Source organism: Stenella coeruleoalba (genome assembly GCF_951394435.1).
Source record: "Stenella coeruleoalba genome assembly, chromosome: 3".
In the NCBI taxonomy this organism is placed as follows: Eukaryota; Metazoa; Chordata; class Mammalia; order Artiodactyla; family Delphinidae; genus Stenella; species Stenella coeruleoalba.
In genome coordinates this window covers 37426590-37453699 of record NC_137148.1, presented here as the reverse complement: position 1 = coordinate 37453699, position 27110 = coordinate 37426590, and the positions used below count along the sequence as shown (strand labels likewise).

At 36.5% G+C, this 27110-nt stretch overlaps 1 protein-coding gene across 1 annotated transcript in view; it reads left to right on the top strand.

Moving 5' to 3' along the window:
- HCN1 (hyperpolarization activated cyclic nucleotide gated potassium channel 1) overlaps positions 1-27110 on the top strand; it is a gene marked incomplete at both ends in the record, with an annotated part of 366195 nt that overhangs the window by 289079 nt on the left and 50006 nt on the right. Inside the window, one exon of the mRNA XM_079916908.1 lies at positions 5485-5631. Within this exon, the coding sequence (XP_079773034.1) occupies positions 5485-5631 (147 nt within the window). The remainder of the gene's footprint in view (positions 1-5484; positions 5632-27110) is intronic.

Sequence of the window (27110 nt, the reverse complement as noted above, 5' to 3'; positions counted from 1 at the left end):
CTGAATGCAATAAAATTATGAAGATAAAAGCTCAAAGAATTGAAAAGATATTTGGAATTAAAATGAGTTCAAAGAACTTCAGGAAATATTGGGGAATGTAGAGAAAATGTGGGAAATCTAGGGAAATGTAGGGGGAAATGCAGGGAAAGAATACATGAAATAAGTGGTGAGAAACATGGACCATATCTAGCAAAGTGCATCAATTATCCAAAGGCTCAGTATCCAACTAGACTTCAACCTAGAATTCTGTATGCAGTCAGGTTATCAATCAACTTTGAGTTTAACAGAGACATTTTCAGAGAAGAAATGGTTCCAAAAAACTATATTCCACTCAGTATTTCTTAGTTGTTTACTTAGGGATTGGTTCCAGCAACATGAATAACTAAACCAAAGGAAAAACATAGGGTCTAAGAATAGTGAACCCAACCAGGGATGTTGTAAAGAGAAATCCTACAGAAAAATCTCTAAAGAAAACTCAACAACTATTGGGTAGGATGAGAAGGCTGGAAAAAAAAAATGAAACTAAAATAAGAGCTAATTATGCAAGAAATGAAAATCATTAAAAATCCATGAAACAAAAGGAAATGTCATCAAATGTTCCACTTGGCATCATGATACATGGTCAAAGTAATGTAAACACTTTATGGGTTTGGTAGGTTTAATTACGGGTACAAAATTATAATCCACCTTTATATCATAAAAGTAGAGATGACAGAAGTTAGAAAGTAGGAGTGAAGGAGGGAGTTTGTTACTTTCATCTGGTAAATGTGTCTAGAGTTCTCTGAACAAGAAATAAAAGTATAAATAGATTATGTAAAGTTACAAAGGAGATCAAGGGAACAATTAGCACTAGTGACACAGGTATAGCATGAGAAAGGGGGTGAGAAGATACAGGGAACTGTAAGTAGTTAAACCACTTTGTCATGGCAAAAAGTCAATAAATGATGCCTATTATTAATCCATATAAGAAATAGAGACAGAAGCATATTGCTTGGTGATACCAACTAAACACCTTTTTAAAAATGGTGACAGGGGCTTCCCTGGTGGCACAGTGGTTGAGAGTCCGCCTGCCGATTCAGGGGACACGGGTTTGTGCCCCGGTCCGGGGGGATCCCGCGTGCCGCGGAGCGGCTGGGCCCGTGGGCCATGGCCGCTGGGCCTGCGCATCCGGAGCCTGTGCTCCACGACGGGAGAGGCCACAGTAGTGAGAGGCCCGCGTACCGCAAAAAACAAACAAACAAAATAAATAAATAAAAAAATAAAAATGGTGACACGGGAGAAGTGAGACTGGTGGGTTTGACAATGGAATGTTGCCATTTGTTATAATCACTCTATTAGGGCACATTTTTAATATTGTCAAGGCGGAAGAAAACTTTCCTCTATCCTTCTAGGTTCTTCTGTCCAGTCTAAGAATTAAATTGACATGAGCCAGTTACAGGTGAAAATCAAATTTTATTTCTCATATGTACATGAATCCCACATACTTGATAGGGTCAGAGACCCCACATACAGGAGAGGTTCAGAGACAAAGAGGTAAAGTAAGGTATATATGCCATCCTGGGCTAAGGAATGGGAGAGGGGCCTGGAGCTCTCAGAAACAGGAGGATAATTCGTAGGATGATAAAAAGAAGAGCAGTTGTTGGGTAATTGGATGTTTGTCCTGCCATACAGATGGGACCACTTAGATAAAATGTATCTCTGGTAATAACCCTTTTTCTGGGAAGAATCCCCAATTTAAATTATCCTAAGTAGTTAAGGGAGGGACAGTAGTTTCTCTTGAGCCTCTGGGTCCCCACTGCCTTTAGCACATAACCCACATGCCAAAGTGTCACATCTTGAAAAAGCCTGTTCTGAACCCCTAAAATATCATGTACATGCATTATAGATATAGATATAAAATTTTAATTGAAGAGAACATTTAAAAAATAATAGTACCTTAGAATTTTAAATGGTATTTGTTTTATAGTCTTTTAAATCTGATACAATGAATTTTTGATTTTATATATTCAAGAAAGAATTGTATTTGCATCTTTGCTTTTGAGTGGCCCCCTCCCCTTTGAAACTTTATCCTTCTTTGGATTTTGCTCATCTAGCTTTTCTGGTCCTGTTCTTACATCGTGCTAGCTAATGTGAGTTCCCTTAACTTGTCAAACTCCATGACTCAACTGCTTTTAAAATATAGGTTCCACTTTTTGTCTTTTTATGTCTTCACTTGACGCATCCTTAGTGATCCCTTAGTCATTGGCTATGCGTATATTTTCTCTTCTAAGTGCCTGACCTACATATAAGCATTAGGATGTGCCATGGGCATCTTAAACTTAACTTGTCAGAAACTGAATTTCTTTTCTTTCCCCTACTCTCCCTCAAACACAGGCACAGATTTCCCCAAAATGATTAAAATGCTACTTAGTTTTAATGTTGTCTCCCATAACCCTGAGATACATGCAAAAAAAGGGAGAAATCTAGAGCTTCAGTATGCCAGTTAAAGTTAAAGATTCTCAGGACTTCCCTGGTGGCACGGTGGTTGAGAGTCTGCCTACCGATGCAGGGGACATGGGTTCATGCCCCGGTCCGGGAAGATCCCACATGCCGCGGAGCGGCTAGGCCCGTGAGCCATGGCCGCTGAGCCTGCGCGTCCGGAGCCTGTGCTCCGCAACGGGAGAGGCCACAACAGTGAGAGGCCCGCATACCGCAAAAAAAAAAAAAAGATTCTCACCACCCCAAGCAGTGTTTGGGCAAGCACTCTATTGAGAAAAGTGAGCAGAGATTACTTGATACCTACTGGTTTTGAAGAACACTGAATCCTTTATTTGGCCAGAACTGAAAGGACGTTCATCAATGCCGTAAGTGACAGCCCTGTTGTCTGAAGTTGTTTTATTGTTTTCCCAAGTTCGGAAGTTTGACAGAGCTCACCAGACTCCATAGATTATACTCATATGAGGCTTTCGTTTAAAGGCAAAGTTCAGTGCAACAGAGAAAGAGAATGCCAACAAGCATCAGAGGCCCGAGGGCCTTTCCCCAGCACCCTCCCTGTGGGCTCAATCTCTGGGACCCTGGAGCATACTGACTCACTGGCCTGAACCACCAAGATCTGTGCAAGGAGTCTTGCTTTGGGGAGAGCTCACCAACAAAGCTCTCAATAGCTCTTTAAATAGTCCATCCAAACTAGTCAAACCAAGCAGGTTATTTGCAAATCATTAGTGCAGAAGTTAGCCTGTGGATCTCCAGTGGAGTTTCAGAATCTAAACAGTACCTCAAATATCCCACTGCCCTCTTCTTGGCTAAGAGTAAAAATCAGATACAAAGATGTCTCTAAAAAAGTTTCTTGTAGAAAGGGCCACTGAAGTGTCTTTCCTTTGGACCAGCTGCATGAGGGGTCAAAGCAGGCTGAATCTGGGCTTCCCTGGTGGCGCAGTGGTTGAGAGTCCGCCTGCCGATGCAGGGGGCACGGGTTTGTGCCCTGGTCTGGGAGGATCCCACATGCCGCTTAGCGGCTGGGCCCGTGAGCCATGGCCACTGAGCCTGTGCGTCCGGAGCCTGTGCTCCGCAACGGGAGAGGCCACAACAGTGAGAGGCCCGCGTACCGCAAAAAAAAAAAAAGAAGGCTGAATCTGAGGTCTCTAGCTAAGGGTGGGCTACCAAGGTTAGCATACAGATTCTGACTTCTTCAGGAAAAATTAACCCAGTCCTTCTCAAGTATATACTAGAAGCCACTTACACACAATGACAGTGACAGCATTGGTGCCTAAATTCAGAATGCCTAAATCATAATCAAGTTGCTTCAGAGATATATATATGTAGGCCTGCAGGCTTTAAATACTTCAGGGAACAGTCTGGTGACCAAATAAAGGAATCTCATGACAAAGTTGTATTTCCTTTGAGAATACTAAACTCTAAAAGGGAATGTCCAAAAATATGAATGTTATGTGTAAGGAAATTATGTAAAAAAATTTGAAGAAATACAATACAATGGGTTGCTGTTTCCCATTAGATATATGTATTATCAATTACCAGTTGTAATTACGGTAATTATGGGCAAGGAGTCCAGTCACCTAGATCTTCTAGTCTGAGCTCTGTTAACAGGAAAAGATTTGAAAAAAATTTTTCATAGATAATATGTCAAATGTGTTGTGTTTAAGCAAAGATTTTTATTCCAGTATCTTCATCCAGTTTTATTACCTACCTTTTTATTTGTACTCAGTTTTATCATCCATACAATGAAACTAATTCTGGGGGTCTAACTGATTTTTTCAAAGTATAGTCTTATGACCACCTGCATTTGAAACATCGAGGGAATATTTCTCAACCTTAAATGTGTATGAATCATCTGAGGATCTTTCTTAAGATGCAGATTTCACAGCTCTGAGGTAAAGCCTGAAATTCTCTTCTAATAAGCTTCCAAGTAATCTCCATGCTTCTATGTTCCTGTTTGATTTGCAGGGATTTTTTTAAGTGCGTATGTATATGTATATGTATATGTATATGAGTATGTATGTAAACTTACAAAGGCAGGTACCTCAACGGAATCAATATCTGGAGTTAAGAATGCAAATCTGGGGGTTTCCCTGGTGGCACAGTGGTTGAGAGTCCGTCTGCCGATGCAGAAGACACGGGTTCGTGCCCCGGTCCAGGAAGATCCCACATGCCATGGAGCGGCTGGGCCCGTGAGCCATGGCCGCTGAGCCTGCGCGTCCGGAGCCTGTGCTCCGCAACCGGAGAGGCCACAACAGTGAGAGGCCCGCGTACCACAAAAAAAAAAAAAAAAAAAAAAAAAAGAATGCAAATCTGCATTCCCAAAAGACAGCCTCACCCCAAGTTTTATAAACAATCAAGTTTAAGTACTACTTGTTTAAATGAAATTAAATGTCTAAGTTTCAGCTATAAAATTATGTGGATCTAGTCTCGTTCTGATATTTTTCTACGTCCTACATTGAAGCCTGACACAGTCTCTTAATTTGTAGGGCACGTGTTGCTTGAGTATCTATGACCTGCAAACGGTTGCCAAGCTTTCTGCCTCCAGATTCAATTGTTAATCAGGTCTGATCTTTTGCTATAAAGGTCTAAGATAAGACCTTTTGTACTATCCAAAGTTATGGGATTCTTTCTCCAAATGAAGAGCTAAACAGCAACTTCATACTTCTTTTAGAACTCAGCTCAAAAAAAATCCAAAAAATAGCATCACATTTTGTTTTCTTGCCTCATCACTGGCTTTTCTGGGGCTGCACCCAGTTACCTCTGAGCTCCTTCCATGCTTCCTCTCTATAACATCTCAGGTCTTTACAGGAAATGTTCACCTAAACAAATGCTTTCTACAGTCTGTCACACAGAGTAGGTACATTACAACCTAGTACATTATTTCCTTCCCCTTAAAGGATTTCTTCTTTTTGTTACTGTTACTATTGAATATAGCACAACAAGGTAACACGACGATTTCTCATACAGCCTAACAATGTTTTCTAATTTCCGTTTTTCCTTTCCTTACAGTATAAGCAAGTGGAACAATACATGTCATTCCATAAGTTACCAGCTGATATGCGTCAGAAGATACATGATTACTATGAACACAGATACCAAGGCAAAATCTTTGATGAGGAAAATATTCTCAATGAACTCAATGATCCTCTGAGAGAGGTAAGATTTATAGTCCTCGGTCTCCATGTACATGATCATTGTTTACTTTCTCCTTTCCTGGGAAATCCTCAATTCCATGTTTTGACACTACTTAAAAGAAAAATTAAAATTTAATGTTAAAACATCTTGTTTGTTGCCCTTATTTGCCCTTATGTTCTCCCATTTACAGGCACTTATGTTAAAAAAAAGACTGGAAATTGTTCTAATTATGATTCTCAGGATATCATTTTATTTTCTGTATCCCTAGTTAGAAAGTCCCTTCTTGTGTCCCCATTGTCCATATCTTCCCAGTTTTCCACTCTCTCATCTCATGCTCACCAAACTGTTTCGTTAACTTCTTTTTGATTTCTACTTTCCTCCTATCTTCATTTTCCTTGTTCATCTCCTGGACCCTGATCACAGACTGACCTGACCAGTTATGAGTAATTCATTTCCTGTTACCTCACTAAAACACTTGGCAATATCAATAACCACCTCTTTGCCTTGCATCTCCTTTCCATTCCTCCCTAGAAGTCTTCGCTCTGCCCACTAGAATGTACAGGTCACCCCTAGATCAAAGGAACATTCTCTTGACTGTTTGTGTTTCTTATACTGTCTTTCTCTTTCTCCATTCTTTTACTACCAACCTTCTCAAAAGATTACTTTATAATTATTGCATTGTGGTTCAATCTCCACTTCTTTACCAAAATTGTTTCCTTGAAAATTATAAGTGAACATGTAATCTTCAAATCCTTTGTCTTTGAGCCATTGGTGGTTCCTTTAAACTCAATAAAACACATATCCTGAACCTCTTTTGGGAGCTTCTTTAACACTAAGCCATTACTGAGCCATTGGCTTTCATTTTGAATTTCTGAGTTTTATTCTCATATTTATTTCATCTCTGCAGTTCTATAAATTTGAGCTCCAAGTTCTTGCCATAACCTCTGTTTTCTTAAAAGCTACATGATATCCCCTTGCCATGTATGTATAGTAGGCTATGTGTTAGTCATTATCTTCCATCACTAAACCATTTATCCTTTGAAGTCTCTCTCTCTCTCTCTCTGTAAATGTTTTAGTTATTCCTTCGAGTCATTTGGAATGTAAAATTTTTGTCTCTTTAAAAAATCTTTCTTTGCTCTGCACATCCAGTCGATTACCAAATGCTGTCAATTCACTGTGACAGCGTATCTTACATCTATGCCCTTGTCTCCTTTCCCAAGTCCCTTACCCTAACCTAATTCCTCTCACATGGACTATTTGCAGTATCCCCTTAGTTTACCTTCCAACCTTTGGTCTGTTTTCTCTAACTACCATTTAAAGCAGCGATGCCAGATTAATCTTCTTTTATGTGTAAGAGCTAGTCATGTCTCTGCTCAGAAAGGTTCAGTCTTTACATTACAAATTAAATCGACTATAGCCTCCTTAGGCTCATATTCTAGCCCTTCTATGCTCTGATCCTTGCTGAATTTCCAGCTTTATTTTTCCCTATTGCCATACACGTTCCAAAGTGGCCTATAGCCAAATTGTGCAACTTACTGTTTTGAAAAACCAATTCTAATTTCTCAACTTGCATCGTACATTTTCCAGATGTTTCTCATCTGTTGGCAAAGGTAATAAATAATATTTCTTTATTTATACCTCCTCTGATTGTCCAGACTAGATCTGGTCTCTCTTTCCCTAACCCCCAGTGCACTGAGTCCATAATGCTTGTGTGCTACTTTCCGTTTTGTCTATTATCACAATTTTTCCACATTAGTTTCCTCCACTTTTGTCTTGAAAGTTCTTTAAGAGCAAAGACCATTTAATCTATATTTTAAATTTTTCTTGAAATTCCGACTACATGTACCATATGTTAAAGAGTCAATAAATATTTCTATTTCAACTAACATCTTTACCATTTATAACTATCCCTAAGTATCTGCATCCATTAAAAGTTATTTGTATTTTTTTAAGGCTTAAGACATCAGTTAAGAGTTTTGGAAAGAGAAGGAGCTAAATATCTGCTATTGATTAGCTTATTTTCTCTAGAGTCCTCAATCAAATAAGAATGTACAGATATTTTTGCTTTGAGAAATAGAGTCAAAACTTCGTATTTTTTACACTACCAAATGTAAAATAGATAGCTAGTGGGAAGCAGCCGCATAGCACAGGGAGATCAGCTTGGTGTTTTGTGACCACCTAGAAGGTTGGGATAGGGAGGGTGGGAGGGAGATACAAGAGGGAGGAGATATGGGGATATCTGTATATGTATAGCTGATTCACTTTGTTATAAAGCAGAAACTAACACACCATTGTAAAACAATTATACTCCAATAAAGATGTTAAAAAAAGTAATGTATCATTTTAAAAAATAATCTATCAGTATGCTTTGCTTTATCTCTCTGTAGGATTACAGAATTTATTTTAAATCCAAATTCCTTTCACTAAGAGGCAGAAGTTCAGGACACTAGAACCAAGTTGGGTTCTAAAGGTCCTGGGGGGATTCAAAGGCAGGGTAGGACAGACCATAGCATGGAGACAAAGGTAATTGAAGAGACAGCATCAGGGATTAAGATGGATCAATAGGCAGGAGGACACAGTAAAACTAAAAATTTATTTCAAAGAAGCAGAAAAGTAAGGATTCTAGCATAAAATGTCATTGAGGGAATACAGAAAGCCAATAGAAAAAGTGAACATAAAAATGAACCCTAAGAAGCTGCGTGCTTAAACGGGAAGCATTCCTCCCTGCTAAAAATGCTCAATGTAATGTAAAATCAGGATAACAAGAAAATGTTCTTAATCGTGTGTATGTAATTAACTGCTTTATCTTGCCATACTTTAATTTACTCTGATCTTCAGTGGAAAAAATTCCACTTTTCATTTTTATCCCCTTAAAGCCATCAATAGACATACCTCCAATCTCCTCAATTCCTACAACTATTCTGTCATTAAGTTAGACTGATTTTTTCCTTATATTTGCAAATGCCATAGTTCAGGGTCTCAGCATCTTTTACCTCAACTTCTGAAGTGCACTCACTGCTTTTCTTCCTGCCTTTGATGTCAATTAGCTCAAATGCATCCCATCTCAGGGCTACCATATTGATTGATATACAACACTAGTTTGACATTACTTTCTTCTCAGAGCCTAACCATGACCTCCTATCCCCTTCAAGAAAAAGTTCAAGCTGCTTGACATGGCACCTGAGATGCTCCCTGGTCTGCCTCCATCTTCATTTCTTTACATTCATGCTTCATCAACAGAAAATTGTTGATAATTTCCTGGCGGGGTAGGGAGAAATGTTGCTGATTGCGTCTTTGCCTTTCTTCATGCTACCCTCTCTATCTTCAATCCTTTCTACCCAGCTTACCTTCAGCTTTCCATCAAACAGTCTTACCAGGCAGAACCTTCATACGTTTTCCCCGACCATTGTCTATCACTGTATTTTCCTTTGTCAGTTTACTGTTTGTCTCTTTCAAGACTGTGAGCTTCTTGAGGATAGAGACCATGCCATAATATCTCTGTATCTCTAATGACTAAGTATTTGATAGGAGCTCATTAAATATTTATTGGGTGAATGGTCTTTAACAGAATTATGAGTGAAAAACAGGGTAAGAATCATGGCTACTTAATAAGATTAGAGATCCTAGAAGTAGAAGCATGAAATGCTCAAACACTTAACACCTTAAAAAGGTGAAAACAATGTTCTCCATTTGTTCATCTGTTCTTCAGCTGTTGCTCTTCGGGCATCAGAGTCACACAAAAGCCTAAATTTAATGTGAATTAAGACTTTAGAGGAACAGGAAGAGTAGAATAGGAAAGTAAGCAAAGACATTGGCAGAGAGATAACAGAAGTCATTATTCAAAATGAAACCTAGATGTAAAACAGCCAGACATGTTTTATGCAGAAAAGTTCAGTAAGAACAGTGGGAAATATGTCTTGCTCCCTATTAAATTGTAGTCTTATATACCTGCTATATTCAGGTCATAGTGGTAGATCACAAGAAATATTTTAAAAGTAGTAAAATACATCATTCCACCTTTCAAAAGCTGTCTTCCAATTTAGAAGATGAGGCGTTAATCTGTGCAAAGATGTATTTTGGTCCCTGTTGTGCCTCTAGTGTCCACAAAGTGCCTGGCACTTTGAAGTCACACAATAGAAGACACTGAATGATTGCTACAATAACTATAAAATGAATGAAACTAGGATACGTAGAAAGGGAAAGCTAGATTATTTGATATGTATTTTATAATAAAAGGTAAAAATGTAAGACTTGCATTGTGTGCACATACACACACCACATATAATTGTTAATCATATATTCAAGTTAGAGCCAACAACCATCTTATATTTTAACAAGACTTTTAACTTAAAATGCCTCATTGTCCAGAAGGCTCATTTTTAAGAAAGTATTTTGCATAATTTGAGGTGCTAATATACACTTAAGAGCAGTGATTTCTGCTAACACAAGTCTGGGTACTCAGGGATATACAAAAGTGAAGGGCAGGTCAAACTTCAGATTCTAAAAAACTTATGCAAAAAACCCATTGCTTTAAAATATAGAAAGAAAGTAAAATGCAATGCTTATGAAAATGAAAATTATTTACTCATAATCAATTAAATCTATAATCAATTAAATCTATATTATGCTATATCCAGGTTATTCCCCAGACTTTTTTCTCAATGTGTTTGAATATTTTTAAATATGAAGAATCTCTAAGATGTAAAATGGCAGGAAGAATATCATTTGTATGACCTTTGAAAGCTCTTACCAAAAACTCATACCATGCGTATGCAAATTAGTTCAGCTACTAGATATTTTGAAAGCACTACTTTATTGAAAGCATTTCTGTGCAGAAATTAGGTGATTTATCTTTTTCATAAATTGGAGACAAATTGCTGAAAAGCCTTCAACAAATACCTGACTCATTGTTCAAATCTCAGTACAAATGTTACCTGGGGCCTTCCGTGAGAAGTTCATCTAGATTAATTTCCTTGCAGTCATTCTCTATCACATCATCCTTGTTGCTGTGTACACATCACTCTGTTGCCTTGTTGTCCCTTTTTATTTATGTGTTAATTCTCCATTCTTGGAACTCGGGATCCAAGAAAGCAAGGACTTTGTCTTCCTTGATTTCCATGATAGCTCTACTCCCTAGATAGTACATATTTAATAACTACTTATTGGATAAATAAACAAAAGCAAATTTAAAAAGGATCTCAAAGAATCATTGATTATTAGGGCTTGGAGAGAGCATTTTGTAGACACAACAGAGATGCTGGCATGCATAAGAAAAGTGATGCCCAGAACTATGAAGTACTGTGGCCACCGAACTTTCTTAGTATCACTTTAGATTGTACTATGGAGAATATGGTTTCTAATATATAACAAGAGGATGCTGGCATCTTTAGATTCCTCTGTGATTTTGTTTTGATATATACACTGTAAGCAAGAAGGACCTATTTTGCATGTGGTTTTTTAAATTTTCTTTTAAACTTTCTCAAGGTTTATAAACATTAGTGATTTATTGCAAAGTAAACCTGGGGGGTGGGGGAATATTCCAATAGAGTACCATTACAAGAAGTACGTCAATGTTTTGTCCAATCTCTATAGTAATATCCATGGGATAGATAGAAAATAAATACTATTTTTCTTACATCGCTATGCCAGCTGTGCCTAGCATATTGTCGGTGGCTCATAAAACAAAAGTTGCTGGATCCCCTGTCCAAACCTAAGTAGTGAGCCACCTCAAGATGTAGAAGATTCAGTGTGGCAGATAAATCTGTGTGTTCTTCATCCTCGGACTAGACCATTTGACCCGAGCACTGACCCCACTGGCATTATCAGCATTCTGAGAAGTGATTATAGAGTCATCTTAAAAAATGATCTTCGTTTCACTGTGAACTAATATACATGGACCAGAAAGTAAAGGAACAACAACAGTTTTCTGAGAAAAATACTTATGATGGTACTCAGAAACTTGGCATTTTAAATTAGAGCCACTATTATGTGATGCATGCATTATCTATCATCCAGAATCTTCACTCTCTAGTTGCTCTGTGACTGTGTCTAATTAAAATTCTGAGTCTGCAAAGATGGGCTTCAGTGATCTCTAGAAACCTCCTCTCCCTCCCAGTTGTTACCTGCCCCGGCTTTCCCTCCTTTCCTTCTCCTTCCATCCACTTAAAATATGCTCCTGTTTTCCCCTGGCTGCTCAGAAGCCTTCAGTTTCATTGCTCTGAATAGTTTAAATTGCCTTTATGATATTCTCAGTGCCATGAATATTTATACGTATACTTTCAAATCCTGAGTGAAAACCTACTATGGAGGAGCTATGAAGCATCATGGGTAAATCAAAAGGACACCAAGTCTAGCCTTATCATATGTCTCATTTCTTTGGCCCCAGTTCCACCAATCTTATTTTTTTTCCAATTTTTATTTTATATTGGAGTATAGTTGATTTACAATGTTGTGTTAGTTGCAGGTGTATAGCAAAGTGATTTAGTTAGACATATACATGTACAGCTACTGTATCTATTCTTTTTCAGATTCTTTTCCCATATGGCTTATTAGAGTATTTAGTAGAGTTTCCTGTACTATACAGTAGGTCCTTGTTAATAATCTATTTTATATATAGTAGTGTGTATATGTTAACCCCAAACTCCTAATTTATCCCTCCCCGCCTTCCCCTCCTCGTAACCATAAGTTTATTTTCTATGTCTGTGGGTCTATTTCTGTTTTATAAATAAGTTCATCTGTATCCTTCTTTTTAGACTTCACATTTAAACAATGTCATATGATATTTGTCTTTGTCTGGCTTACTTCATTCAGTATAATAATCTCTGGATCCATGCATGTTGCTGCAAATGGCATTATTTCATTCTTTTTAATGGCTGAGTAATATTCCATTGTATATACGTATCACATCTTGTTTATCCATTCCTTTGTCAAAGGACATTTAGGTTGCTTCCATGTCTTGACTATTGTAAATAGTGCTGCAATGAACATTGGGGTGCATGTATCTTTTCGAAGTATGGTTTTCTCTGGGTATATGCCCAGGAGTGGCATTGCTGGATCATACAGTAGTTCTATTTTTAGTTTTTTAAGGAACCTCTACACTGTTCTCCATAGTGCCACCAACCTCATTTAAATGCAACTCCACAACTTAGTATCTGTACAACTTTGGGCTATTTCATAACTTGTACGTATTTCACTTTCCTCATCTTTAAATATGAATAATGATAAGTACCTCACAGAGTTGTTTTTAAATTAAATGAGAAAAAAATATTAAAAGTTTGAAAGTGCCTGGCATATAGTAAGTACACAGTAAAATTTGATTCTTGTTATAACTATGATTCAGTGAAGAATCAAAGATAGTCCCAGCCCTCATGGCTCTTACAACTTAGTGAGAGACAGAAATTTAATCAGCAATTATAACTGTGGGTAAGTGCTATGAGTGGGTCATTCAGAGGGTGTTAGGCCATACACCAGAGGGACACCGAGTCTAGCCTTATCATATGTCTCATTTCTTTGGGAATTTATTCAAACAATCTGCTAATAAGCCCTTCCTCCATTTTAATAGCCAGCCTTCTGGAGACAGTGTCTTAGCATCAAAACTTGGCATTGAAATGTTAGGATCAGAAACAGATGACGCTTTAATAAAAGGAGGAGTATATTTAAAACTAGAAACTAATTAGAAAAATTCAGTGAGCCATACCCCTCTGCTTATGAGAGCCTGTTGGAATGTGTACAAAGTAAGAAGGTCTATTTTTATCATGATCAGATTTATACTGATTCGATTACAGCAAAATGTAAACTTAACAATCGAGAAAGAGGTTAATGCCCTTCTATGTCTGTCTCCAAAATTCAGAACTGATCTATTTTTAAACAATGGAGTGTGAAGAGCCATGGACTGAAAATAGGTACAGATCAGTGTCCCAGTAGAATATAGGGTGTCAGTATATTTCATTTTCACAGAACATGAATCGGGCTGAGAGTATAATACTGTCCTTCTGACCTTTAATTTGTGGAAAACACTGTTAGGGAAGAAATCATAATTTGCATGCATATTTATTTAGTACAATTCTGAATAATTTTTTTAAAGTACATGCTTGTTGGTTTTTTAAATGTCTCCTAAAAATGTCTTTAGCTCAGATTAATTAAAATAAGCTAGAATCATAGTATTGCAAAGCTCTACAGGGATCTTATAAATTATCATATACACATATAAGAGGCACAGTAACCAAAGGCTAGGAAATTTATGTAAGTGGCCTGATCTTGGTTACATTACCAAGCAAAGAAATTGGGACTTTTCTCTCTTTTGGTCTAGAGCTTTCCCCCTGCATCCCTTGTTTCTAGAAAACAAACAGGCAAAAAACATTTATTGATTTCTTAATGTGTGCAAGATATTGATTTAAGTGTGGAAAGGTAAATTATAAAATGTGGTTTCCAGTCTCACAGTGCTTACTGTGTGCTTGTAGAGTCAAGATGGAAATACATGAAAAGAACTATGAAGAAAAAGTTAAAATACGTTACTAAAAATACAAGAAATGTAGGAAGTCACATATGATTAATTGCCAGAGAAAATCAGAGATTACACACTAAAATTCAAAATGGATTGAAGACAAATGTATGGTCCTGAAATCATAAAACTCCTAGAAGAAAGCGTAGGGAAAAAGCTTCTTAACATGGGTCTTGACAATGATTTTTTGGGTCTGATACCCAAACACAAGCAATAAAATAAAAAAACAAATAAGTGGGACTACGTCAAACTAAAAAGCTTCTGCAGTATGAAAGAAATGATCAACACAATAAAAAGACAACCTGTGGAATGGGAGAAAATATTTGCAATCCACACATCTGATAAGAGGTTAACATTCAAAATATATAAGCAACTCACATAACTCAATAGCAAGAAAACGAACAGTCCAATTATAAAAGGGCAAAGGACCTGAATAGACTTTTTTATTCCAAAAAAGACATTCAAATGGCCAGCAGATATATGGAAAGGTGCTCAATTTAACTGATCATTAGAGAAATGCAAGTCAAAACCACAATGAGATAGCACCTCACACCTGTTATCAAAGGACAAGATATAACAAGTGCTGGGGAGAATGTGGAGAATAGGGAATCAGGGAAACCAGAAGGGTCAGGGAAAAGACAGTTTGTGTCATTGAACAAGAACCACATTACCGGGCCTTTTCCTTGATTTTTTCCTAACATTGCTTCACTACTTCCCCCCTCACCCAATATTTTTCTGGGAGGCAACGTTTATTTCTAGGACTTCAAAAATTAGTCCTATGATAATATTGCATAATTGTACTTATGAGGGCCCTGAAATAGGCAAATTCATAACAACAGAGAATGAATAGGAGTTATCAAAGTTTTGAGAGGAAGGAGAAGGGGGGAGTTATAGTTTAAAGGCTACAGAACTTTTGTCGAGATCGATGAAAATGTTCTAGGTAGAGATAGATAATGGTGATAGTAATACAACATTGTGAATATTCTTGTGAATTGTACACTTGGGAATGGTTAAAACTATAAATATTGCTGTATATATTTTATAAAAATCTAAAAAAATCTTGTAAAAGAGCACCCAGTCTTATAACTCCAGTCCTGACTCAAGCCATTTCCATCTGCCTGTAGCTCTTGTCAACTAAATGCCCATGATACTTCACACTCAATACAAAAATAAAGCAAAATCCTTTTTCCTGTAACTAAATTTTTTATTTTATTTTACTTCACCCCAGACTGAAGAGCTCAGAAGTTGTTGCAGTGTGCGCATTGTGTTCCACACCTCCTCAGGGCGAGCCTGGCTGGCTCATGTATCTTACTCCTGCCACCGCCTTACTTTCAGAGCTGAGGTGCTGCTATGTCCTGACAGATACTCAGAGGGGGCAGCTTCATCTTTCCTGCCACACTTTGTCCAGCCTAACTTGCTATGTTAATCTGCTAGGGCTGTTATCACAAAATACCACAGTGGCTTAAACTCCAGAAATTTATTTTCTCACACTTCTGGGGGCTTGAAGCCCAAGATCAAGACGTTGACAGGTTTGGATTCTTCTGAGGCCTCTTTCCTTGGCTTGCAGATGGCCACCTTTCTTTTTGTGTGCCCAGCTTCCTCTTTTTATAAGGATAGCACTCAGATTGGATTAAGGCCCACCCTAACAGCTTCATTTTAACTTCATCCCCTCTTTGAAGGTCCTGTCTCCAAATTCAGGCACAGTCTGAGGTACTGGGAGTTAAGGTTTCAGCATACGAATTTTGAGGCATCACCATTCAGCCCATAATGCTTGTCAGCACATGCAGTGCTCCATACAAATCTAACTAACGTGACAGATAAATGAATGTTTAATGCATCTTAGAATGACTGCCTGGTTTTAGGGTGTGGCCTGATTTCCTCATGTCCATTGCACATGTACACATACTGTTATGCAGGGGTTATTTCTATTGCTGACCTGTTAATGATGGAAAGGAATTTATGTGGATTCTATTATAAAATTTCAAATACAGGTTTTTATCAAATTCTCCAAATCACCTCTCAGAATTGTCTTCTAACTCACTGTACTATCTGCTGGTCCTATTTTAATAATAATTTTTTAGTTTAGCTGTTTGATATATTTGCTGTATTTGACAGTCCAGATTAATCTGTTTATACCCTGTCAAGTAGGCTTCATTCCTATTCTGCAAATCACCCTTACACCTTGTTTACAGTTTGCAGGCCACTGGAGCTGCACTCTGCTGGTGGGTTTTGTTTGTTTCTTTGTTTGTTTGTTTTGCGGTATGTGGGCCTCTCACTGTTGTGGCCTCTCCCGCTGTGGAGCACAGGCTCTGGACGCACAGGCTCAGCGGCCATGGCTCACGGGCCCAGCCGCTCCGCGGCATGTGGGATCTTCCCGGACCAGGGCACGAACCCGTGTCCCCTACATCGGCAGGTGGACTCTCCACCACTACGCCACCAGGGAAGCCCCTCTGCTGGTCTTTACACAAATCCTAAGTGAGCTTCAAACCTGGGATTCCAAAGTGGGGCAGAGATACTCAGTCACTAATGAAGACTGTCATTGTCAATATACAATTTTTTGATTTAGGCTTTTTTGGTCTGTTTCTACATCTTTTCTTTCATGTACAATCAAATTTAGTGAATGCTAAGAGAATGTCATGTCATCTGCTGACATCCTGCATGATACCTAACAGAGTAACATGTTCCTGTATTCTAGGAAGGCAAAACAGTAGGAGTATGCTAAGACCAAATTAATTTCAAGCTTCATTTGCACTCATATTGTAAAGTGTAGATGTGATTTAATATCTCAAAACCAAATTAGATGGATGTGATAGCTGTAACTACAGAAAACATTTAAATTTTTGAATCTGTATCTCTCAAAATCCATCCTGTTTTGGTCTGTCCTTTACAAGCAGGCAGATTTCACTTAAGCCACCTAATCATAATTTGCCATTTCTATCTATTTCTAGATTTTAGGCTAATTACCTTTTAACTCATAATTTGAAGAGACTATGAATCTAGCAACTAATGCTACAGCTGAGTTTCAAAATAAGAAATCGCGAAAAATATTAAAGCTTGCCAATATTTAAGAGGCCATTTCAGACTATTTTTCTCTCTGTCTCTATTGGATTTTTCTTAATATAACTATGATTAACACAAGATGGAATATTGTGTGGCCATTAAAAAGAATGGCAATGAGGATCATATATCAAATAGAAAATATTTTATGTTATAAACGTGGGGGGAAAAGAAACAAATATTGAATGTATATTATGATTACAACTATGTTAAGGTGAATAAGAGATTATATTAAAAGAATACATAAACATATTAAATTACTTTCATTAAGGTGATGAAAATGTAGAGCTTTTTTTCTTTTATATATTTCAAGGGATGTGTGTATATTCATTTTGTTTTTAAAGATTTTTAAAAATACAATTTGTGAATACAAAAATTGATTACTCTTTCTTGTTTAATGAGATGGAAAACTACAATAAACTAAAATTGAGGCACACTATATTAATTCATCAGTCTTCACTATCTTATCTCTAACTCCTTTAACTTCCCCAAAATAAATATTAAAGGTAAGTATTTCTTACTTTTGAATTTTATTACACATTTTTTATATTCAAATTACTTAAGAGTTATAAAGAGAGTTAAATGTTTTCTTTAAAAAAAATAAGACATTATCCCAACTAGAGAAACAGTTCAACATAAATTCTCCCTAATGGGAACACAGAACTCAAGGGAAATGCTTTGAGTTTAAGAAATTGAAGCAGGTACCTAACTTGTTAGTCAATGTTTGGAAAAATGTTTAAAACATTTTCAAGCGTTAAGATTTGTATGGGCTAATTTACTGATATATGCAACTATCTTGCAAGTTAGAAGACAAACCACCAGATCAATATAAGCCAGTTGGAAACGCTGAGGGAATTTTTTTTTAAATTTCCCCCATATGCTTCCTTTAAAAAAATAGAATGTGTATTTAATTTACAATTCACCTTCCAAATTTATTTTATCATTAGGGCTGTTTCATTATAACAATCCTATATTTTATTCCTTGAGTTTGGCCAAAACGGAATTTCACTGACTATGCCCTAACACTATCTTGTCATTTTTAACTTCTGAACCCCTGCACCTACCTTGACTTTGGGCTTTAATAACCAGTTCCCCACTCAGCCTTTTTTAAAAAATCTGACCTAATATTTTCTTACCGAATTACCCTGAAGTCTTGTTTCTTTGAAATTTTGTAGAATATGTAGTCTTTACCATTCATTTGATTTTAACAGATATTGGTTTATAATACAACTGTACTTATAATGGTAAATAATAGATAACATTTAGTGAACTTAAATGCTTTCCTTGTGTTATTTAATTTAATCATCACAATTATCTATGACAGAGTTGCTAGTGTTATCTCCATTTTACAGGCGAAAAGATTAAGATTTGAAGGGTATGAGTTACTTTCTACAGGCCCTGAGTCAATTAGTTTTGGTATCAGGGACTGAGCTCAGATAAACACACACACACACACACACACACACACACACACACACACACACACTCGCACACTGGAGAGAAAGAGAGAGAGAGAGAGAGTCTAACCCATGTTTATTTTACTATTTTACAATTATCTTATACTGAATATATACATATATATCTTCCTTCCTCAGCTAGATGTAAACTTTCAGATACTTCTTTATTTTAGGAACCGTGGTTTCCACATCTGACTGCTTATGACTTGAAATGTGTTTTTAAAAACAGAGGTTTTTTTCATATCCCCTGAAGATTTAGATTCAGATTCTCTGGATCTGGATGGGAGCCTGGCAAACTATAACTTAGAAAAATATCATAAATACATCCAGGGAGGAGAATGCCATCTTTGGCAAGTCATCAAAGCCATTTTTTTTCCCCTTATTGACACTGTCATCCTGAGAGCCATGATAAGGGCGAGGTCCCACAGTCTAATCCTAAGTATGTTCTGTTATTTCCCAAGAATGGTTCTACATCATACCCACAAAGCCAAACTTTACCCCACTCTGGGCATTTTCTATGCAGCCCGCTCTGTGTTGGACACTCCAGCAGTCATTTCAGATGTGCCCTCTCCTAGGACACTAAGGACTGTTCAGAAGCCGATATGGATTTTTTTATTTTATTTATTTATTGCCTCACAAACTTCATGTAGTGGTCTTAAAGGTAATGATTGCAGATGGCTTCCTTAGAGCTTTTCAGTGAGATTACTTAAAAAACTGGTTGCAATTTCCAGATGTTGATCTACTCTTCTTAGAAGTCTTAGTATCTAAACCTAATCTTTCCAAGGGTCAAACTAAACCTCATTTTAGTCTTCTATGAAAGTTTCACATTCTGTTTCACCTCTCTCTTCAAAGTATAAATAAATATCAAAAAATTATACCTTATGTTTGTTTTGTTGGATTCTTCAATAAATAATATATTTAACATGAAGATTTTTAAAAAATCCAAAACTGCATTCTACTTTCCATATCCCCTCACATATTGCATCATGTTTCTTTTGCAGTAGTACTCTCTGTCCAGTATAAATGCAATGTGAGTCACATTGCATGTGTAATTTTAAATTTTCTAGTAGTTACATTTTAAAAATTAAAAAATATGTGAAATTAAGTATGATAAATTTTAACTAAATATATTCAACATATAATTTCAACATGTAATCAATATAAAAACATCATTAATGTGATAGTTTACATTCTTTTTTATATTAAGTCTTCAGAATCTGGTGTATTTTTTAATTGAAGTATAGTTACTTTACAATGTTGTGTTCATTTTAGGTGTACAGCACAGTTGTTCAGTTATACATATATAAATATAAAGATGTATATATTCTTTTTCAGATTCTTTTCCCTTATAGATTACTACATAATACTGAGTATAGTTCCCTGTGCTATACAGTAGGAGCTTGTTGATTATCTATTTTACATATAGTAATGTGTCATGTTAATCCCAAACTCCTAATTTATTCCTTCCCCTCCCTTTCCCATTTCATTGTGTATGTGTGTGTGTGTGTGTGTGTGTATACACCACATCTTCTTTATCAGTTAATCTGTCAATGGACATCTTGGTTGCTTCCATATCTTGGCTATTGTAAAATAGTGCTGCAGTGAACACTGAGGTGCATGTATCTTTTCGAATTATAGTTTTCTCCAGATATATGCCCAGGAGTGGGATTGCTGGATCATATGGTAGCTCTGTTTTTAGTTTTTTAAGGAACCTTCATACTGTTCTCCATAGTGGCTGTACCAATTTACATTCCCACCAACGGTGTAGGAGGGTTCCTTTTTCTCCACACCCTCTGCATTATTTATTATCTGTAGACTTTTTGACGAAGCCTATTCTGACAGAACATTTAGACTGGAATGTTAATTTTTTTTAGAACTGCTTGATGTGTATATAGATTTCATAAAATTTACAGTTGAAAAGCATATTCACCTATGCAAGTTTTTCCAAACAATTTAACATTTTCTAATAACTGAGTTATCAGCTTTTAACTTTAAACCGAAATGGTTAAAATTAAATCAATTAAAGGTTTACTAGTGGTCAATAACTCCATGTGGCTAATGGCTACCATGTTAAACAATGTCGTTCTAGGAACAGACTATATACTTTTAAGTATTGGGCTCACTTCCTACCTGCTCTGTGATTTTTGTGACATGACAACCTCTTTGAAACTGCTTTGGCTCATCTATACTGCTGGGTTAATAGTATAGCTATTTCATTGGGTTGTTGTTATAATTAAAGGCAAAAACACAAAGCATTCAATAAATATTAGCTATCAGCATCATCACAGTCATTGTACTACATTTAGACCAGTGGTACTTACCCTCTTGCTGATAATGGCTCCTTTGAAAATCCTGTGAAAGGTCCATTTATTTATCAATATCACTCCAAATCATTTAGTCATGCTTCAAGATATCACTTGTTTTCTTCCATAGTTACGTCTTACCTTATTTCTGGTACAGAGGAAATGCTTCTTATTTACCAGACATATAAATGAATGTTGATAATTGAAGATAAAAGTAAATTAGTACGTAGTTTAGTTTTCAAAATAATTAGTTTTTTTGAAACTAATTAGTTTTTAGTTTTCAAAATAATTTTTGACTATTTTTCAAGCAGATGTATTTTCATAACAATTGGATCTCACATAATAAACACAAACGAGATCCTTTTTATATATTTTTTAACTAGAATTTTGTGTTTTTGAAGAATTCCATAATAGTAAATATATTACCATGTAATAATCTGCCCTGAAAATATGTACACTGCATAAAATGTGGCATTCCAATTAGTTAAAAATGTAAATATTCTTAGAAATGTATTGAAGCAAAAAGGTAAATAGATATTTGTCTGAAATGGGGAAAGTTCTAGATTTAAAAATTTATGAAATACTAAAAGTGACTTTATTTTCATTCCAAAGCACAAGAAATTGCAAAACATAAGGGCGTAGGTTAATTTTAGTGCTAAGCTTTTGTGACTTTGATCCAGGTAATAGGGAGGTCCCATGGTAGGGTTGAATGAGCAATGGTTTGGAAGTCAAATAGAATGATGAGTTTCTCTAGATGTATTCAAGCTCTGAGGCTTGGGCAATGTATTTCCTCTCTCTAAGCTCCACTAACTTCGTTCTTTTGTATACGTGGGGAAATAAAACCAAATTCAAGTTTATTCTTTGGTTGTTCTCCTCCAGCAATAAGTGAGACATAATATGTAAAGTACTTGCTTAAAATGGGTGCTCACTAAATCTTGTTCCCTTTCTTTTTCCTTCCACATCCCATCTTTAACTTGTCAAATTAAATGACAATGTTCTTTGGGGGCTATGCAGGGAGAAGCAGAGATATCATTGAAGAAACATTTCTTAAAAGGGAGAAGTAAAGGGCACACATTGACCCTGTCCCCGTAACATAAGACATACCTGCACAAACAACAACATCAAATCCTGGTCTCTCTTTCTCGTCTTGCATTCCCTTGCTTTATGGTTCAAAGATCTCAGATGCTACTGATTTATGAAGCCAGTCAGATAGCCTAATTGTATGAAGTAGCACGTTTTAAAAACTGTGGCAACCTGGAGCATGGATGCCAATGTAAAGACTGTAATATTCAGATCTCTAAAAATAATTGCTGTGGGGAAATAAAAACAGCCAAGTGTGTAGCTATCGGTTTGCCACCTCACATGTCAGGTTCTGAAAATGTGTAAAGTTTGAAAGAACAAATTTATGGTTAACATCAGAATCTTCAGGTTTGTAGCGATTTTAGATATGTGCAAAGTTAAGATGACTTCTTAGAATCCGTCAAAACCCTACGTTAGGGAGCTGGGCCAACAAACCATAGCTCTTCTTGCAAGTGTGTGGTCTTTGGCATATTACTCAATATCTTCCATAAAGTGGGGTAGTAATAATACCTAAGGCATAGGATTTTGTGAGGATAAAATAAATTAATACTTCTAGAGCTTTATTTAAAGCAACACCTGGAACCAACAAGAATTCAATAAATATTGTCTCCTTTTTATTGTGTTCATTCTTAAAATTATTTCTGCCTTAAAGAAATCCCTAGAATATCCAGTGACTCTGTTTTGATTCTAACTACTCCAGGCTACAGAACTGAAAAAAAAATAGGACAACACCAGCAGCACCGGTTTATAAGATGTTCTAGGTCATAAAGTGTCATTCGATATAGATTTGACCATATGTGTTTGCTTGTTTCTGAAGTTAACATGGAAGTCTGAACATTGGATGCCATTTGAATGTCTGTGTGATTTAAGTTCTTAGAAGGAAGTGCTTGTGTGCTCCGCAGAGTCTAAAAATACAGAGTGTGTTGGGTGTAGGAATTTAGCAATGTAACAGCAGTGCTGTTTTGTTAAGATTATGATTCATTATTGTAATGATGATAATTATATTTATAGTGACCACGCTTAAAACTTTTTAGAACTATACTGTGTGGAATAAAATAATGTAGAATGGAGGAGAACTAAATGTTTCACAAAGTGGAACTTTCCACAATGATACTTAAGTTATCAATAAAGAATTGTAGTGCTGGAAGGAACGTTAAAATATTGCTATTCTTTTTAATAACAAAGAAGATGTTGCTTAAAATTTCCCAGGGTTTCAGAATATGCATGATTCCAAAGCACAGATTTATGGTTAACACAAATCCTTCTTGAAGCAATTTAAATAAATCAAATCCCATTTTTTTCTTATTGTCATAAAGTTAAACAAACTAGAAATCAAATTACCAGCAAAACAATAACAATAAAAATACCATTGAGGGCGAAAAGGCAAGCCACAGATGAGGAGAATATATTTGCAATGCATATCCCAACAAAGAGCTCATGTCAAGAATATAAAAAGGACTCCTTCAAATAGAAAAAGCAGGGAAAACTATTGACTGGACACTTCACCAAACAGGATATTCATCTGACCAATAAGCCTATGAAAATGTGCATAACAACGTTAATCATTGGGGGAATGTAAAATAAAACCACAATGAGAAAAAAAGTTTAAGTAAGGTATCTCTACATATCTACTAATGGCTAAAATTAAAAAAAAGAGTGGTAGCATCAAAATTTTCCAAGGATGTAGGACAATTGGAACTTTCTATACTGCTGGTATATGAGAAAAATAATACAATTATTTTAGAAAAATTTTGGCAGTATATACCAAAGTTAAATATATGCTTATCCTATTACCCAGCAATTCCAACATAAGGTAAATATGCAAGAGAAATCAGTGCATAAGGCACTTCAAGAATATTCCTAACAGGCTTATTTTATTAGCCTAAAACTGGAAACAACCCAAATGTCAAGAAGAGTAGAATGGAGAAATAAACTGTGGTATAGTCCTAAAATGAAATACAGCCTGAAATATAAAAAGAAAGAACTGCAACCACACAACAACATGGATGAATCATACTGACAGAATGATGAGCAAAAGAAGGAAGGCTCAAAAGACTCTGCAGTGTGTGGTGCCATTTATGGGAATTTCAAGTACAAGTAAAACTGCTTATAGTGATAGAAGGCAGAAGAGCTAGAACCTCTGGGCTTGATTGGAAAGGAAAAAAGGAAGCCTTTTGAAATCTGTTCTGTATGTGGATCCGGGAGGTTATATAGGTTCACATATATGAAAAATTCACAAAGGATCTGTGTATGTTGAAATTTTGTGTACTTTACTATATGTATGTTATAGTTTACAAAGATACTCTCTGCACTGTGACCGAACAATGAATGTGAATAATCCTGTCGTACTTTAGCAAAATAATGGGAAGGACTGCTGAAAAAGAATTTCGCATCTTAAATAAACTGACATTATGTCAGAGTAAGATCAAACGCAGGGTTCTTCTTTGTTGTTGTTTTATTGTTGTCTTATGCTGTTTTTAATAGGTAAAAGTTGATTTATTTGGAATTTGGATAGGAGATTTATCTGTTTTCCCTTACTTTTTAATTTACTCCATCATTTATTTATATAAGTATAGCCTCATATTTATCTTATGCTTTGGGGTTAAGCCAATATTAAATTACTTGTTTTGTTACTCCAATTGTTACAGCATTAGTCAGGTAGCTCTTTCAGTTGGCCTCTTTGAAATATCCTTTTCATTGTGAGGGTTTCTTGTTAGTGTTTTTGCTTGTTTGCTTATTTGTTTTCTAACACTGCCATACTTTCTGGTATGATAAGATGCTTCAGGAGAGAAATAACTGTCTATTTTTAAGTTATGAAGTAAACCTGGTAATTGGGAGTACTTTATTATTAAGGTCATGGTCACGTGTCTGATTCCCTTAGGGAGTGAACATTCCTCAACTTATTTCATATAGACAATACTCCTAACTCAGGCCAGACGTATCCCTAAAAAAGCTCATTGTAACAACTGCCATAAAGAATCTGGATGGAAAGTAGAGATATTAATAACTTAACTGTGTGTTTTATTTAAGTCAGTGTGCTATAAGGACCTGGGATTGATGGAGGAAGAGCTTTAAAAGTCTTGTTTTACTAATAGAGAGATATTAATAACTTAACTAAATATGTTCTCCCTAAGAAAATGTGCTATAAAGAAATGTGATTGATGGAGAAGAGCTTTTAAAAGTTTTGCTTAACTTCGAGGCTCACTTGATTGTTTCCATTAAACTATACACCCTCAAAGCAAGCAGATTTCATGGGACGAGGGAGAGCCTTTAAATGCAAATAATTTTCTGTCCCATCACATTTTTTTCTGTCAAATATTTGTTAGAATTTACAGTTTAAATCAGAAAGTATTCACGTGGAGGTAAAAGTTCCACAAAGACAAAAAAAATGAATGGATTCCTTCAAGTTAACAATAATACGAAATTATCTTCGCAGTGATATAATCAAGGCAGTTCCAAGGTGCACCTGGGTATGTGATGCATCATAGAAAAAGAATTGTTCATATAAATAAAGACAGTTTAATTGTTTGTAAAATTATTTTCTAAAATAAAAGGTAAGAAAACAATGAAGAGAAAAATTTGTATAGTTCAAATCAAAAAAACATAGATGAAAAGATTATTTTATTATTTTTGTTTGAAAACTTATTTTCTCTGCAACATGATTTATTTTCAATTTCCTACACAGGATCCTTCTATGTCATTTTACACATGAAATCATTAACTTTGAAACAACAAATCTGATCATTTCAATGACATATTTCTGTCTTCTTTTAACTCATGTGCTTACCTTGGGTACCTTGAATGGTTCACCTTTTATCTTCATGTGTTTTTATTGTTTTTTTATTTTTTTTTGCGGTACGCGGGCCTCTCACTGTTTGTGGCCTCTCCCGTTGCGGAGCACAGGCTCTGGACGCACAGGCTCAGCGGCCATGGCTCACGGGCCCAGCCGCTCCGCGGCATGTGGGATCCTCCCGGACCACGGCACGAACCCGTGTCCCCTGCATCGGCAGGCAGACTCTCAACCACTGCGCCACCAGGGAAGCACTCATGTGGTTTTTATATGGAAATATTCTGAATAGTAAAAAACACATTTTTATATTACATGTAAGACTTGTTTCTCAAGCTATTGGCTTGAGAGAGCATTCTAAGAGTTTTAAATAGCCACTTCCCAACAGGAATATAAACTAGGCTTTGTGAACACTTTTTTTCCAATGCCAAAATTCCATCTTCCTTCTTTCCCTTTTTGCCCCCTTCCTTCCTTCTTTTCTTCTTTTTTCCTTCCTTCGGTCTACTCATACATGTATGCATATTTATTGAGCACTTACTGTAGTCCCCCACTCCCACCACAGCTCTTCAGCACCAGTTAAATTTGACCACAAATTGCCCTAGATATAGCTACCCATCGGGTCAACTGTGCGTTGTAGGGCTTGGATGATGCTGCACGAAGTACCATATGTTATATCCTTCTCTTCTTTTTGTTGTTATGTTCACTTGCTGGTTATAGCTGCTGATTTTTTTTTTTTTTTTTTTTGCGGTATGCGGGTCTCTCACTGCTGTGGCCTCTCCCGTTGCAGAGCACAGGCTCCGGACGCGCAGGCCCAGCGGCCATGGCTCACGGGCCCAGCCGCTCCGCGGCATGTGGGATCCTCCCGGACCGGGGCACGAACCCGCGTCCCCTGCATCGGCAGGCGGACTCCCAACCACTGCGCCACCAGGGAAGCCCTATAGCTGCTGATTTTTAAATATTTTACCAGTCTCCATGAAACTCCACTGTTAGAGATACTTCTCTGCTCTGCTGTACTCACAACATATTGTTGAGGATGAAACATCTTCTTTTGCACGTTGGACCCAAAATTCTGTGCCCTCTGCATCAGCTGGAAAATTTTTAACTATCCTAGAATAATATCAGATTATTTTATGAAGAAGATTGAGGAAACTTTCTTTCCCAGTCTTGGAATCTAGAAGTTTCTATTACCAAAGCAGGAACTCAGATCTCAGACTCTTTTAATACCTCTGAATCTTTTTGCCCTTTTCCCCTCTCTTAGCAGAGGTGACTTCATTTTCTGTGTCTCTTAAGCAAGTTCACAAATTCAGGTCCAGCCC